At 39.8% G+C, this 16,135-nt stretch overlaps 1 protein-coding gene across 3 annotated transcripts in view; it reads left to right on the top strand.

Moving 5' to 3' along the window:
• The window catches only part of STON1 (stonin 1), a 54,781-nt gene extending 44,971 nt beyond the window's left edge, over positions 1-9,810 (top strand). For 2 of the 3 annotated variants that reach the window (XM_005599776.4, XM_070234817.1), the window contains exons 3-4: positions 4,120-4,322; positions 6,750-9,810. In XM_005599776.4, the coding sequence (XP_005599833.1) occupies positions 4,120-4,322; positions 6,750-6,824 (278 nt within the window). In that variant the 3' untranslated portion in view covers positions 6,825-9,810. 3 annotated transcript variants of the gene reach the window in all.
• Positions 9,811-16,135: the final 6,325 nt, after the last annotated feature.

Here is a 16,135-nt window from a genome sequence, read left to right as displayed (position 1 = left end):
GGAATTCGGAAGAGGTACCCCCAAAACAGTGACAGGTTATCTGTGGGCGTGGGGGAAGGAGAGGGGGTGGGAGGAGGTCAGCGTGTCCGGCTTTGGCGAACAGGTGGGTGATGGTGCCATTAGCTGAGACAGCCTGGGATCTTCTCCTCACTCCTTTTAAAGTCTAAGTCTGTTTCCCAGCCCTGGCTGCGTGTTAGAGTCCTTAGAATCATTAGAGTTTTAAAAACATGCCCTTATTTAGACACCATCCCTACCGATCAGACTCTCTGGGGGTGAGGCCCAGGTCTGGGCTCTCCCATGCAGCCAGGGCTGAGAATTGCTGCCCTGCCACCTCTCCTCTGAAGCCTGTTGTGCTTCCCCAGGCATTGTTTGTCCCTGCTCTGTGTGTCCTCTGGCTCCTGGAGCTCTGTTATTGCCCTCCCACCCATATTTACCAGCATTTGAGCTCACTAAGAACCATTACAGGAATGGGTATTCCCAGAGAGGCTGGCTGGACTCGATCTTGGCCTTTAGGAATTCTTTTGGAAGACTGTCATAGCACCAGGCCCACACAGAACAACGTTTTACAAGCATTCCACTGAATTATATGGTGATAATTCACTGAACAAATCCTTTGGGATCAAAGCTGCTTTGTTCAGATCAGGTCTGTGCACAAAGAGAAGGCCCAGAGAAAAAGGCAGCGGAGGCTGTGTCACGTAGAGTGGGGGTGAGGGGGCTGGGGCGTGCAGGGCACTTCTGGGATCACGTGGCTTCACCGTTGTGGGGTGGGGGAGGGTAATGCAAAGAGTGAGATGGTGCTTGGCAATTTGCCTCTGGAGGAGAAGCATAGAAAGAGTAGGGTTGGGGGAGAGAGGAAGTCCTTGACCTGAGGCAGTGCTTCTCAAACTTGTGTGTGCACATGAATCGCCTTGTTAAAATGCAGATTCTGATTCAGCAGGTGGGGCCCCCATACTGTGTTTCCCCCACGTGCTCAAGTGATGCCAATGTTGCTGGCCCATGGACCACATGTAGAGTAGCAGGGTCTTACAGTGTATCTCTATTTTTCTATATACTTTTTAAATCAATTGGATGTTTAGAGAACAGAAGATCTTTTTAAAGTCTTTAAAACATTACCCTTTTCAAGCTAGTTTATAAAAAAACTTGTATTTTTAGAAAAAATCTTTTAACAGAAACTGAAGGAGAATATATGAACTAGTCTACCATGCACTAGTTTAAAAAAAAATTTTATGCTTTTCCTCCTGTGGATTTTTGAGATCAGGAATGACTTTTCCTTTTCACTTACATCTTACTGCAAGGGAGGCGGGGAGGGCTGCTGGCCCCTTAAATGTCTCTTCTACCAGCATGTCAGTCTTAATACTCCTTTAACAGTGGGCAAGTCTTTCATTTTACAACAAAGTTTGGCCTTGAGCAGGTGGCTCAGATAGTTCATTCAGACTAAGGTGTGAATGACTACAGAGGGACAGAGGAGCCTTTCTTGAGCACAGGCTTTGTTAGGGGTGGGTGGCTGAGTAGGGGAGAGAGAAAGGAGAAGAGAGAGAGAGATAAAGGAAGAAGCGGAAGAAGAAGGAGAATAAGGAGAAGAGAAGGAGGATGAATGAGCAGATGGCTTAGCCAAAGGAGGTGCAGACGGTAGCATGGAATTAGAAAGGGGAGTGGGAGCGGTGGAGGGTCAATTAACATATATCTCTCCACCTTCCCCATTTTACCAATTTTTAAATATAACTTGCCTTTCCTTTTTCTCTTTGCTCTCTGTCATCGGCACATTGCTTTCTCTCTCCTCCTCCCCTTGTGTCATCCTCCTACCATTCATTCCCTCTAACTCTCAACAGTTCAGTTTCGGATGTGAAATATTTTGGTTCAAGAGGGAGGGATATCGCCTAGACCTAAGCAGATTTTGTGGTTTGCGTTCCCAGTCCTAAGAAAGTTGCGTTGAGGAAAATAACCATTACCAAAGCCCGAGGGCGCCCCCTGCTGGTCAGTACTGAGATAAACAGCATGATTTTCCTCTACGTTTTATTCATTTATTTGTAAATTCGACAAGTACCCACGGAGGCCCAAACGTGCCCGACATTGCGCTGGGGACAGACAGGATACCTCTCCTCATGGAGATCAAAGGCTAAAGGGGGACTGTGTTATTAAACATGGTAGAGTATTTAGAGTTTTTAAAAGCCAGGAAAAATATGCCAGAAAGCTTGAAAGGAATCTCCTTTATCTTTTACCAATTTTTTTTGGAAAGCGGGTGGAAAGGTTTTGTTTTTCACATTTTTTGAGTTCTAGATCTTCAACTTGGGTAATTTTGACTGCAAACGTTCCAAAAGAATTTTTTCCTTTAAAATATGAATATCAAATTAGATCATCTCCAATATCATTTTCAGCTCCAAAAGTGTAGAATTCATTAGCAAAATTATAGTAATTAAATAATAACATTGGATTTATGATCGAATAGCACTTTGCAAAGTAATCATATACGTCCAACACTTCTACACCCGTAGTATCCCATGGCTGTAGCTCTTGGTGTGTGCCGACTGGTTTAACTGTTACGACAATCCTATAAGGTTCGTGTTATTATTAGCCTCATCATCACCCCCATTTTCAGATGGGGAAACTGAGGCTCAGAGAGATCAAGTAACTTACCTAGGGTTACACAGCTCTGAAGTAGCAGGGTTGGCATTGAACCCCGGGCAATCTGGCCTCAGTGTTTGTGTTCTTAACCACTGGGCCACAAAGGACTTAAGAGCGCCTGAATTAATCTTAAATAAACTTACTGCATCCTCACTGTAGACAGAAGACTAGAAAGAGTAAGGGGTTGTGGACTCTCCCCTGGGTGTATGTGTGTGTATGTGAATACAGTTGTCACTTGCCTGCAGTAATCTAGGTATCTTAGAGCACCTCAGAGGCCACCGTCATCCTACCCTACGTACAAGTGGTGGAGATGGTTAATGAGGTCCATGGGTTAATTGATTGATGACTTCTCAAGGCCTTTTACAGCCTTAGAATTCTATTAGTTTCTACAAGAAACAGGTTGTAAGGAAGGAAAAGCAATTTATCTTTTAAGAATTAAGTGAAATCCTTTAAACTCTTGTTTTTGTGCCTAAAGCTATATTCTAATGGAAATGTTCTTTCTTGAGCTATGTCAGTGGTAAAGTAATTTAATCTGGCTTTTGAAGTTAATGTCATGTCATACCTTTATTTATGTAAAGATAGCCGCATTGGATATGCAGATGCTGTGGACAAGGTGGCAGAGTCATGGAACATTGTAGAGTTACTACAGTGATTACACTGAAAATATTTTTAACTCCATTATAACACACACACACACACACACACACACACTTTACATGACCCCACTTAAAATCTTTGCATATATCCAATATCCCTGGGCTGGCACAGAGCCTGGTCTGGCATAGAGTAGATGCTCAATACATGGCAAATTGAGCTAAGTGAAAACAAATAGTAATTGAAACACTGAAAGCCAATATGCCCATCTCTATATTGTACATCTGTTCCAGTCAAGGCTTTAAGGAGAATGAGTGAGACTTAATTTTACTGAAAAAAGAATTCTTGGCCTAGAGTAGTTTTTGAAATGTAATAAAATTGTATTAAATTTAACTTTAAAAATCAGAATTTTTTTATAATGTGACTTAATTTGGGCTGAAATTTACCTTTGCATTATCTATCAATAAACAGAGTGGTAAGAACGTGTATAAATTAAAAGTTATTGTAAGAGCTTATTCAGTCTACTTAAGAGAAAGATGGTTTTTTTACAGATCTGACACACACTGTAGCCAAATGATGCTTAATATAAGTATTGCTCATCTTTTAGTTAAAGAAACTTAGCATACTTCTAATTGAAAACACTTTTAGGAGTTAATATATGCAGGTACATAGTAATAAGGTTGTACCTATTTTAAAGCTAGTACTTAAAAAACATAGATAGATTCCCCCTAGTTAGTGAAAAATCATGAATTTTGATGAAATGTTGTTTAAATGGAATTCACACTGTCATAATGTTAATGGAGTTACTTATTAAAGAGGAGGATGTGTGCTTCTTACCTTCTAGAGAAATGTCCCATGGTTGTTGAAATACTTTGACTGATCATTTGATTTTTTTTCTTCAAGGTCCTGATCATCCCCATTGTTTGTCTTACAAACTAGAACTTGGATCAGACCAAGAAATTCCCTCTGATTGGTATCCTTTTGCTACTGTTCAGTTTGGGATGCTTGACACCTGTGCCTCAGGGACAGAAGTCAGGTCTCTGGGGGTGGAGAGTGATGTCCAGCCGCAGAAACACATTCATCAGCGAGCTTGCTACAACATTCAGGTACATTCGAAGGCCTTTATTCAGGTTGGGGCTTCTGGAGCTGTGACCTGATTTGGCTTTAAATATTTGCTTTTCCCTCTTAAGTGACCGTGTGTGTGTGTGTGTGTGTGTGTGTGTGTATTTGCCCTAGAAAAGAGCCCAGCCATGGAAACCTCCTGGTCACCAGTGAGCCTAGTTCTTCCCCTCAGTTCTAGAGAATGTCAGAAGCCTGAGCACACAGTGCCATGTACTTAATAATTCAGCTCTCAATGCAGAACAGAGCATTAAAAATGAATTCAGGGGCCGGCCCCGTGGCTGAGTGATTGAGTTCACGTGCTCTGCTTTGGCGGCCCAGGGTTTGGCTGGTTCAGATCCTGGGCGAGGACATGGCGATGCTCATTGGGCCATGTTGAGGTGGCGTCCCACGTGCCGCAACTGGAAGGACCCACAACTAAAAAATATATATATATATACAACTCTAAACTGGGGGGATTTGGGGGGAAAAATGAGCTCACATTTCAGAAGCATATTTATAATAAAAATTATGTTAGAACAGCATTTTCCAAGATGTGTTCTGTGTCCAATTCAAAAATAAGTTGGGGAATGCTGTACACTAAATTAATGTTAAATGAAGGCTCTAAGAAGTTCTGCATTAAAGAAACTTGTTAAACTTAACCCAGTTTTCCAAACTCATTGATTATGGAATCTTGTCTATGAGAGCATGTCCATGTGCATGTAATACACCTATCAATGTCTTCTGGAATATAATTCTGTGGAGCACCCTTTGGGAAATGCTGAGTTTCTCTATTACAAAAGCTTTAAAGCTTCACCATCAGCTCCTCTGCATTCTTCGGTAGATGAATTAAAAAGTGACATACACTTGCACCTGTTTCTAAACTTGCTTTTCCTTCTCACCTTCAAAGTTAGTAGATATAGAGATAGCCTCTGCCACATGTTTCCCATAGTTTCTCAAAGTGGTGTGATTATATGACATCACTAACATCAACTGATGGTTCTATAATATAGTAGTATAAGTCTGGAGCGTCTGTTTAGAAGCATATATTTTTAACTCCGGTGATTTTTTTTTTCTATTGATAAAATTAATGACATGTGGGTGCTGTCCTGTGCAGCCCCTTTGGGTCTGAAGAACTCCCTCGCCCAGCAGTTGGGAATTGCCCTGGCTGAAGAAAGCTGCCTTGCTCCAGGTCACGCCCCCTTCCTGGGGCAGCCTGTGTCCAGCGATTGGTGGATGCAGGGGTAGAAAGACCCTTATGCCTCAACTCGGGATAACTCTGCAGGCCCGTCCTAGCTTCAGCTCTCCCTAGAATTGGCTGCAGCTTTTATTGGGACTGCATTGCAGCCCAGCTTCTCCCTCTTCCCATTCTGCTTCCTGCCTTTCCCTCCCTTCCCCCACAGGTGTTGACCCCAGCAGCATCCCCAGTAAACTTTCTGCACACCAGTCTCCATCCAGAACCTGCTTCTTGGGGGATCTTGGCCTGTAGCACTAGTTATAGAAGTATTATATGTGACTGAAATGTGGCTCAAGTGCACATGGAGACTTCATTTATACCTATTTTCCTGTTCACAGCTGAACCAGTTTCATGTAATTTTAGAGGACAGCTCAAAATTATATGACAAAGCCTCTTTAGCTTTAATAGCATTTGCTAATTGGTCCATACTTGGTGGCAGTTTCAAAATGTTATCTTCCATTTAATAAGTATTTATTGAACAATTTCAAAGTGCCAGGTGCTGTTCTAGATGCCAGGGACACAAGAGTGAGCAAGAGCATGTCCTCATAGTCCTTCTAGTGGGGGAACAAAAAATAATTAGTAAACAAAGGAATAATATAGTTTCAAATAGTGACAAATTCTAAGAGAATATAATAGGGTAACAGGGTAGAGAGTGATGGAGGGCTTCCTTTTCTAGAATGATCCAGGAGGGCCTCTGTGAGGAGGTGACATATAAGCTGAGGTGAAAAAGATGAGGGGCAGGCAGATGGTTCTGCCCCGCTGGTTTACCAGTTTGTAAACTAGTTTGTTTTAGTTAATTAGAGAGATGATCTGGGGTGTGTTATAAATCTCAGGTGGGCCAAAGGTTGGATATATGATATGGGAGTGTAATTGATCTCATGTCTAGCCAGATCTCTAATTGTCTTATCAATGTGTGTATTCTGTATACATTTTATAAAAACTATGTTTGACTTAGAAGAGAGGAGTTTCAGTCTTCTTCAAGATTTGTCCCTAGAAGGAAGAATGTGGGGCGCTCTGTTGCCCAAAAGGAGAGCAGAGTGCTCACTACAGACCTAGCGTGAGAGGGCGGAGGGGCTGTGTCTGTGTCCAAAGGATGAGGTGGCTGCAGTTCTTGCTTCATGTATAAAAGAGCACTGAGCAGGTGTTTGTGCTGTGTTGCATTTGTTAATGCTGCCCATGTTTTGCTTTTATATAACAGGTTGAAATAGAAAAGAAGTGGATTAAAATCGATGGAGAAGACCCAGATAAAGCCGGTGACTGTGTAACTCAGTAGGAGTAGCAAGAATAAATGGTGATGACCCACTTTTCAAATATGTAATTCACAGAGACCACACCGAGTTCTGCTACTGCATAGTGGAAATGTCTTCTGAATAGAGGGCTTAGGACAGGGCCAATGGCTGTGTTTAGAGAAGTTTAGACTTGAAACTGAGCAATCTATATTTTATGCTTTTGACATGTTTGTGCCATAGAGGTTTGATCTAAAATGTGCCTATAATTTGCGTGATGTTTTTGCTTCCTAGCGAAACTCAAAGTCACTGTTTGATTCACTGTGTGACCCAACAGCCAGCTTGGCTAAAGGGTATTTGAGTTTTGGTTACTCAGTGGCCGATCGTTTCACTCTGGATTACCTAGGTACTATATTTATTATCCTCCAGTCTCTATCTCTTCTTGCTGTGTTAGCACCTGTACTGAAGGGTGAGGCAATCAAAGGAGGCATAAACAAAATACTTAATTTTCCCTTTTGCTCATCTCTGAAATGTGGCTAGGTGTAGAATGATACTGAAACCACAGGCTAAAATGGAGATGTGGAAGTATCTGTGGTTTTGAATTATTTATCTTCCTGTCCTCTTACCACATGGTGAGTAATCGTTGGCTGTATTTGGAACCTGTCTTTCCCCCACGGTATTATCATTTTCAAAATGTATTTGTATTCTGGTGCGTGTTGCAAAGAAGATATTTCTGTTGATATACATATTTTAGTGCGAGTCACTAGGACATACTGCCTTTTGCTTGGAGAGATTCCTTTCACGATGGAATCCCAGTCTTCGACACTAGTTGAAACATTTATGTACAGTAAAGATGAATTTTTAAAGTTCATGAATATTATTTCCCAAAAGTACAGACTCTAAGAATGTATTTTGATAAAGTATTATTTGTAATTAACACAAGCCTCTCTTGAGTAGAAGCCTAAATCATATTATGACTATTTTATGCTAGTTCTGCTATCATGCTATTTATGCTAATTCTGCTTAATCTAGAGTATTTTTCTTTAAAAGATGAGCAAAATGACAGTAGATTATTTTACCTAGATTTCTAAGAGTTGACAGTTCGATTCTTCAAAGTCAGGTAAATGTTTGGTTTCTAATGAAAAGTCAATGGCATTAGCAGTTATAATTCGTTTATAATTTCCTTTCATTATTTACAGTGAAAAGTCAGACTTTAACAATTTATGAAATCTATATTCTAGGTATATTTTAGTCTGAAAAACAAACTCTTCTATGTTGTGTTAATACACCTTCAATGTATGTTGAATCTTAAATATGATTAGGAGGTATTTTTCTCTATTTACTATGTTTTGTCAAAACTGATATAATAATGTTCTTCCAAACAGCATTTGTATGTTGGCCCACAGAGTTTATGTCCTATGTTTTATTTAATGTTGTATTACATACATTTTAATCTGTTCAAAAAACAGATTAAAACAAACATTTATAATGGTCTGTATCAATCAGCAGATTTTATTGCTTTTCATTATTTTACTGTAAAGGCAAAGAATACAAAAGTTGACTTAAAATGAATTGGTATTGCTCTTTTTAACTTCACTTGATGCATTGCTTATAACATCATATGCTTGAGACTCACTGTTGAGGAGTAAGAGGGCAAATCTGTGTGTACGTTGTTTAAAAAAAAAAATCCCACCATCTTTCCTCATCATCTGGTGTGGCACATCCTGGAGTGACTTCAACGGCTCAGAGCAAGCATGGAGGCAGGCAGAACCTGGTGCTGGTCCACGATCCCAGGGAAGTCAGCTGGGTTAATTACTGCCATTCCTTTCAACTCTGTTTTATGGCATCCTGCCCGTAAAGAACCCAGAGTCTGATCACGTGAACTTAATGAATATTTACACCTCGAAATAATTTCAGCAAAGGGTTCAATTCATCGCCCCTCATGCATCACAGGTTGCCCAGTATCTGTGGGGTCCTCCCTGCTGGGGTCATTTACTCAATAGCCATCCAGCCTTCAGGAGCACCTCAAGATTCAGCGTTGGAGATATAGTAACGAGGGCTGACTAAAGTCCAAATTTAATTTTTGCAGCAGTGCAAAGGTTGATAGCATTAACAGCGGGGTGCTACAGCATAATTGTTAATTTGCACATCTATTAGGATCCTTAAATATTCATTACTTAGCGTTAAATTAACATTCTGCGTAGGGAGGAGAAGCTTTTTAATACAATTCTTCTGACCTCAGAAATGGCAGAAGGTCAGATGTGACCATGGTGCTGTAAGTGAAAAATCAGGTAGGATCCACTTAAACTTAGAAATGAAGAAGGAAAATCTTCCTTGCCAGAAAGTAAATGACGATCTTCAAAACAACAATGACAACAATAAAAACCTCTGCTTCTAAGGTTGGGAAGGGAGGAAGGAAGTGAGTGAAGGAGGCACTACTCCTTTCTAGTGTTTTAATTTAGAGAATTTAGGTCAACCCTTTATGAATTTGACCCTTCTGGAGTTAGTCGTTTGAGTGACACATGGCAGACTTCCAGCTGACCAGATGGGGGCTAGTCCTTCTGCTCAAATTGTTTGGTCTGGTTGCCTTACCAGTCAAAGGATGATATTAACTGTGTAAACGAACTCAAGGCTTGATGATCCCTTGACCAACAGTACAGATCTGAATTTAAGGACGTTTCCGTGTTCTATGGGAATAGAAATATTTATCCATTTAAAAAGGTATGAAAAAAGAAAACTTTCCAGCACATAAATAAAGGCAGGAAGTTTTGACCTGATTTATGTACTAGACAGTTCTAGGGTTTTAGTTCTCTTCATTCTGGAGCTGTGCTTAGGATACAGCCCTTTTTCTTATAAATTCAGTTAGAAGGGCTTCCTTAGTGATGACTAAGTATTTTTATATCTTACTCAAAATATGATTTTATGTCATACCAATACACATATAAAACAGATTGAGTCTTAATAATCATGTAACGAAGTATTTTGTAGATTGCATATTGATTTTCCAAAATTAAAGATGTATTTCAAATGCTTCTTGCTGTGTGATGGACTTATATCTCCTTTTGCAAGGTCTGGGACTATTTTTTTTTTAAGGTATGAAATCAATTTCAATAACCTTAAACAATTGACTCTCTGTCAGGCAAATGTATACTGCTTAAACCATTAAGGAGTCAGGGAACATGACATGTTGGCACATCCTGGAAAAATAACACCATCAAACTACAATTTGTGATGTTAAAGGATGACTTTTAAAAGAGGATACAATCATTACTCTCCTAAAGAAATAATATCTTTATGTGCCCGAGGTTTTACTTAACTCATTGACTAATGAGGGAACTGGTAAGATTGCAGCTGATTCCAAGGAGAAGGCAAGGAGCAAAGACGTATATAGGAAATAAGGAGTTCTGAAATGAATTTACAAACAGACACAAAATGGATGATCCACTGGGCAATAATCCATAAGCAGTTTACCCTATCCCCACCCAATTAGTTTGCATTTATATGGATAAGGATCATGTGCATTACTGTCAGTTTTCTAAGACTTAGAGTTGTAAAATAACTCAGAGACAATGAATGGTGCTGAGAGCCTGGATAAATGAGCTGGATGGGACACCTACTATTCAGTCTTCGACAGGTTTTCCTGACAACAGGACAAACTTCATCCACAGGAGAATTCTAAGGAATTTTCAAACTTTGGCAACTAGTATTATAGGAATGATGTGCATTTAAAGCAATTTTTTTTAAAGTTTTGAAAACGAGTTTTGTATAATTGTACACAATACATTTCAGAGAAGGTGTGTGTGCGTGTGGCATAAAAGATATGAAAGATAAATCAGCTCTAACAAAAACCAACCTAACAACCTCACCACCCGCCCTGTTGATGAGAAAGCTGCCGTGTGTTGAAATTCAATTTTTATCTAGCTATTAAAGTTAAATTTCAAAAGTGCATCAGGAAATAAAACTTCATCGAGGCCAGATCATTAAGCGCTGTTTTAGCCACTACTGAAATCATCGGGGCTTGGCTCTAGTTCTGGAGAAACAACAAAAGGATTAAGCGGCATAAACTGATCACATTTCTAAGAAAATGACTCAAATTCCCATCAATCAATTCTTTCCTGTTTGGTCTTAACTCCGCCTAGACTACCCGGCCTGTTTGTGTAGACACAGTGATCCCACTAGATGTTGCTGTGTCTCTCTCCCAGCCCCTCCCCGTTCTCGGCAGCCGCTCCACTCCAAGGACTGTTGACGCTCTTACCCAGGGTCCTAAGGCACAGGGTTCAGTGTATTTGATTGAACCATATGAAATGGCCAATATTTAACCATCCTTGACGGCAATTTCATGGGGCTCAACCCAATTACCTGCATATTTTCCCAGTTTATATGAAACAAAATATTTTTCTTGTTATAATTGTTAATAAATTCCTGCTTAGAACTGGTATCTAAATATGAATTTGACTGTAAGTTAATTTTAAAAGCAAGACAGAATTGCTAGTCAGAAAGCAATAGTCGAGTTACAAAAAATACCTTAGCTAATATTATCTAAGTAGGTAATATTATGCCTTTAAAATCATGTTCTGTCTGTAAGGAAAAGGAAAATGGATTAGACTAGCTCCATGTTTTAAAAGATTAAGGTTCGTTTCTATGAGACTTCCTGGAGAAGAAATACTAATCACCATTACACTTTGGGGATTGCAACCTTTCCCTCATCTGTCTGTTACAGAACAGCCTTACAAACCTCAGGCGGGAGGATAGCTTATTTAAATTATGTGATTGCGTGTGTTGACATTTTCCTGAAAAGCCCATTTTGTACTACCCAGAATGGCTGTGAATTCCATGTAATACAATTTGCGGTCTACTCTTGAAACAGAAGAGGGCGCTCGCAGGTAAGCTGCTGCTACCCAGAGTTAGAAACAGCAGCATTTGATTTGATGGTGCTTGTATTATGATTAATAAAAGATCTTGGGGGCATTTTGCAAAGCATTTCAAAGCATTGTGAGTCCAGTGGAGTATAATTAAAATTAATGCAGTAGATAAACACTTTAAAGTATTCTTAATGCCTTGTCTAAAAATGCTGTTGAATACAATTTTACACATCCCAAAGATTTAAACGCCATTCTTATCTCTAAACATTTCTATGTACTAAAGAGACAGAAAAATAGTGCCTTCCTTCTCAGCAGATTTCAAACAAACTTTTTCTAAAAAGAGTTAATAAACTCTAAATCTGCTTACTTTAAAAGATTTATAAAATATTGGAATGAATCTATCCTTTTTGGCTTCTGAGCTTTGAGTTGCATCTAACAAAGTCCATGTGGTCTCTAAAAAGCTCCAGCCCAGGATTGTGCTCTCAGGTTCTTAGGTAAGAACAAGCCAATATATGCTTTCAGAGAATATTCTATGCCACCTTGACTCAGGGACAAGCCTTCACCCTATTTAGTCCTCAGAAATCAGTAATGAGTATTGCCTTCTCAAAATGGGTGCTTATCTTTCTCTCAGGAATCTTTCTGGGCTGATGTTGTCATTCTCTTTTTTTTTGAGGAAGATTAGCCCTGAGCTAACATCTGCCACCAATCCTCTTTTTGCTGAGGAAGACTGGCCCTGAGCTAACATCCGTGCCCATCTTCACATCCATGCCCATCTTCCTCTACTTTATGTGTGGGACACCTACCACAGCATGGCATGCCAAGCAGTGCCATGTCCGCACCTGGGATCCGAACCGGCAAATCCTGGGCTGCTGAAGCGGAAGGTGCGCGCTTAACTGCTGCACCACTGGGCCGGCCCCTGCTATTGTCATTCTCTTATAAAGCCTGTTAGAACAATATGTTTCCAAAAATCTTACAGCGTGAGTAAGTCTATGAATGTGGCTAAACACGTGAGGGATTCCCAAAGGTGTCTTCCACACTCTGAAGTACAGAAGGCTTGCTTAAGACATTGACTGCCTTAAATGGTCACTTTGAATCACCTCAAAATGCTATGTGACTGTTGTTCCAATTGTCTTGCTGATTCTACTGTTTATTGTGTGCCTACTATGTGCCTGCATTTTTCTAGGCACTGGGAATAAGCAATCACAAAACAGTAAATTCTTGTTCTTCTAGAGAATATATAATAGTGGGAGAAGTCAGACAATAAACAGATATCAAGTTGTGATCATTGTTATGCAGGAAAAAAGCAACAGAGTGGCAGAAGAATGCTATTTTAGATAGGTTCGTCGGGGAAGTCCTCTCTGATGAGATGATGCTGTAGTAGAGACTGGAAAGAAATAAGGAAGCAAGCCACCAAGATCTCGGAGAGAAGAGTGTGTCCAGCAGAGGGAACTGAAAAGAGGGAACTGCAAAGGCGCTGAAATCAGAGTGTGCTTAGCCTATTGGAGGCACACCAGGGCAGATGGCTACTGGGTGGCAGAGCAGAGTGAATGAGGAGGACATCTTGGGGGGAGATCAGAGAGGCTGTGGCGAGCTGAGGGAAGCAGGTCACGTGGAGCTCCTTAGGCTATGGGAAGGACTTTGGATTTTATTCCAAGTAAGATGGAGCCACTAGAAGGTTTTGTGTGGAGGAGTGACATGAACTGAATTAAGATGATTCTATGGACACAGAAGGGGAGCAATGATAGAGCAGTCAGGAGGCTACTGCAATAACCTAAGTGACGGGTGGTGGTGACTAGGACTGGTGATAGGAAGTGAAAAATGGTTGGACTCAGAACCTGCTTGAAATACAGAGCTAGTAGTGTGTGCTGAGGGATTGGACTGTATTCCTGGTATAAGAGAACAAAAGGAACCAAAAATGACTTCCAGATTTTTGGCCTGAGCAACTGAAAAATGGAGCTATTTTTTATAGAGAAGAGGAAGACTGTTGTAGGAGAAAGTCTGAGGAGAAAGATAAAGAATTCGGGTTTGGAGGTATTAACTTTGAGATGCCTATTAGACATCCAAGTGGAGACAGTAAGTAGCAATTGGACACACAAGGCAGGAAAGAGGCCTGGGCTAGAGATGTGCCTTTGAGAGATGTCAGTACTTAGAGCTGTGAGACTGGATGACATCACCTAGGAGTGAATATAAAGAGTAGACATGTTCTGAGAACTGAGCCTTTGCAATCCAGTTTAAAGGTCGAGAAAATGAGGATGATCCAGTAAAGGAAACTGAGGAAGAGTAGCTAGCTAGAGTAAGTATAATCTATCAGCTCCCTCACATGCTGCTACAGGATAAGACGAGGACTAAGAATGGAGCATTAGCAACATGGAAATCATCAGTGACCTCGACAGATAACTCAAGTGAGTGTGGAGACTGTGAGTAGATGGTTTTTTGAGGAGTTTTGCTGTATATATGAACATTGGGATGGTAGCTGGTGAAGATAAGATCTTTTTAAACACCTTTACCCGCATTAAGACTGATGTCTTGGGGCTGGCCCACAACCGTTTGTGGCCGAGTGGTTAAGTTCGCATGCTCCGCTTCGGCGGCCCAGGGTTTCGCTGGTTCAGATCCTGAGCGCGGACATGGCACAGCTCATAAGACTGAAGTCATGGTGTTGGTCTTTACTGGTGTCTCTTCTTCACTATTTTTTTTTTTATTTTACTGACGTTGACTCTTGCTAAAATCTTCCTTCTCCTCCTCATTGTCAACATTTATAGAAAATGATTCCTATTTATAATTTATAGGATTTATAGAATATAATTTATAGAATAATTTATAGAATTTAATTTATAATTTATAGAATAGTTTATATAATTTAATTTATACAAAATCATAGGAGTTTTGGATGTGCCAGCTTGTACTTCTTCAGAATTTTCATTAACCATATGTGTGGTGTTGAAGACATTACACATTTCAAAATAACTTCAGCTATTGCTTCAATCATCTCTTGTTTTGCTTTTAAATGTTTTTTTGGTTGAGCTCCAATGGTCAATGTCATTTCCTGTTGGTGGAGATCTCACTTTAGATTTTGTTATGTAATTCAGAATAATTATGAACTGGTTGCTGGTCTCACAATCTTGCGAACACCTGCAAATTCCTCCAAGTTCCTGCAGGATAAAAAAACACAACTATTTATTCAATAGTTTTTATATTTACCTAACAGTTTGTACTTTGGTTCTTTGTTCCAGTCTGGTGTAATAACATTCTCTGTAAATAGTTGTCCAGAAACTAATAAGTAAATCCTAATGAAATAAAAATGTCTGCAAAAGGTACAATTTAAGCAACTACTAATGTAATGTTGTATTTTCTTGATTCCTTTGTTAGTTTTAAAACAATTAATGATTACAATAGAAGAATAAACTTCAATTTTAAAGATGTTATTACTCAACCACAATAAATATTTCATGTGTAAAGTAACCAAATAAAACTTACTGAGCAAAAATATTCCATCTTGCCATCCACATTCTGTTGCACTCTTTTAAATTTAAAGATAAAAATAGGAACTCCAAATAGTCACATAGAAAGACAGAATTGAAGTAACTCAAGTTCTATTTCTTTATCTTTATGATCATTGTTTATTTTGAATCTATAGTTTAAACCCTGGAATATGTGGTACCAAAGGGGATGGAGATAAGAACGGTCTTGAAACAAGTTTGAAGGATCCTGGACCATTACGAATTCCCCAAATGAATATGTATTCTAAGTCCACATGTGTCTTGGGTCCAACTGTATAACTGGGAGTTTTCAAAATTAACTTCTACATACAATACAATGTTTATTAAATGCTAAGAAATTAAAACGTGCTGATTTGAAGCTTACATATGTTTTATTAAAACTCAACCGTAATTGCAACAATTGTTCAGGACACTATGTCAATAAAACAGTTAGGGAGGTATTTTGTCTCAGGCATTGCTTAGAATTGCCAGCACATGCTGATAATAGAAAGTAGACTGACTTTTAGTTGGTTTCATTACTGTATTTAAATTCTCTACAGACAGTGCATGTCATTATTGCCTGCACCCAGGACTGACTGCCCCCTTCCTGATCCCTGACATACCACTGCATGGTGGCTATCTCTGCATGTTGGCAGTGATCTCATAGCGAAAGGAAAACTGACAATGCAGAAGACAGAGAGGGAAAATTGCTAGGGCCATAGTTCTGAGTGGATAGGAGGGGATGGGATCTGAGGTGCTAGCAGAGGGGCTGATTTAGATACTTGTGTGAACAGTTCACCCATTACAATAGGAGGGAAGGCAGAGTTTATGGGCATAGAGGCAGCCAGGCCTATATATCCAAGGTATTGTTTCTTAGTTTCTTTCCCAGAAATGAAATTGGGTTCATAGACTTTTCACCCTCCCACAGAGGCTGAGTGTCTATGGATTGCCATGAAGGACCCTTTATGACTGACTTTAATTTTATTTTCTTGAATACTTTGGTTGTGTCTTTCAATTTAT

The sequence above is a fragment of the Equus caballus genome, chromosome 15, assembly GCF_041296265.1.
Source record: "Equus caballus isolate H_3958 breed thoroughbred chromosome 15, TB-T2T, whole genome shotgun sequence".
NCBI lineage: Eukaryota > Metazoa > Chordata > Mammalia > Perissodactyla > Equidae > Equus > Equus caballus.
This window is presented reverse-complemented; position numbering and strand designations above follow the sequence as displayed.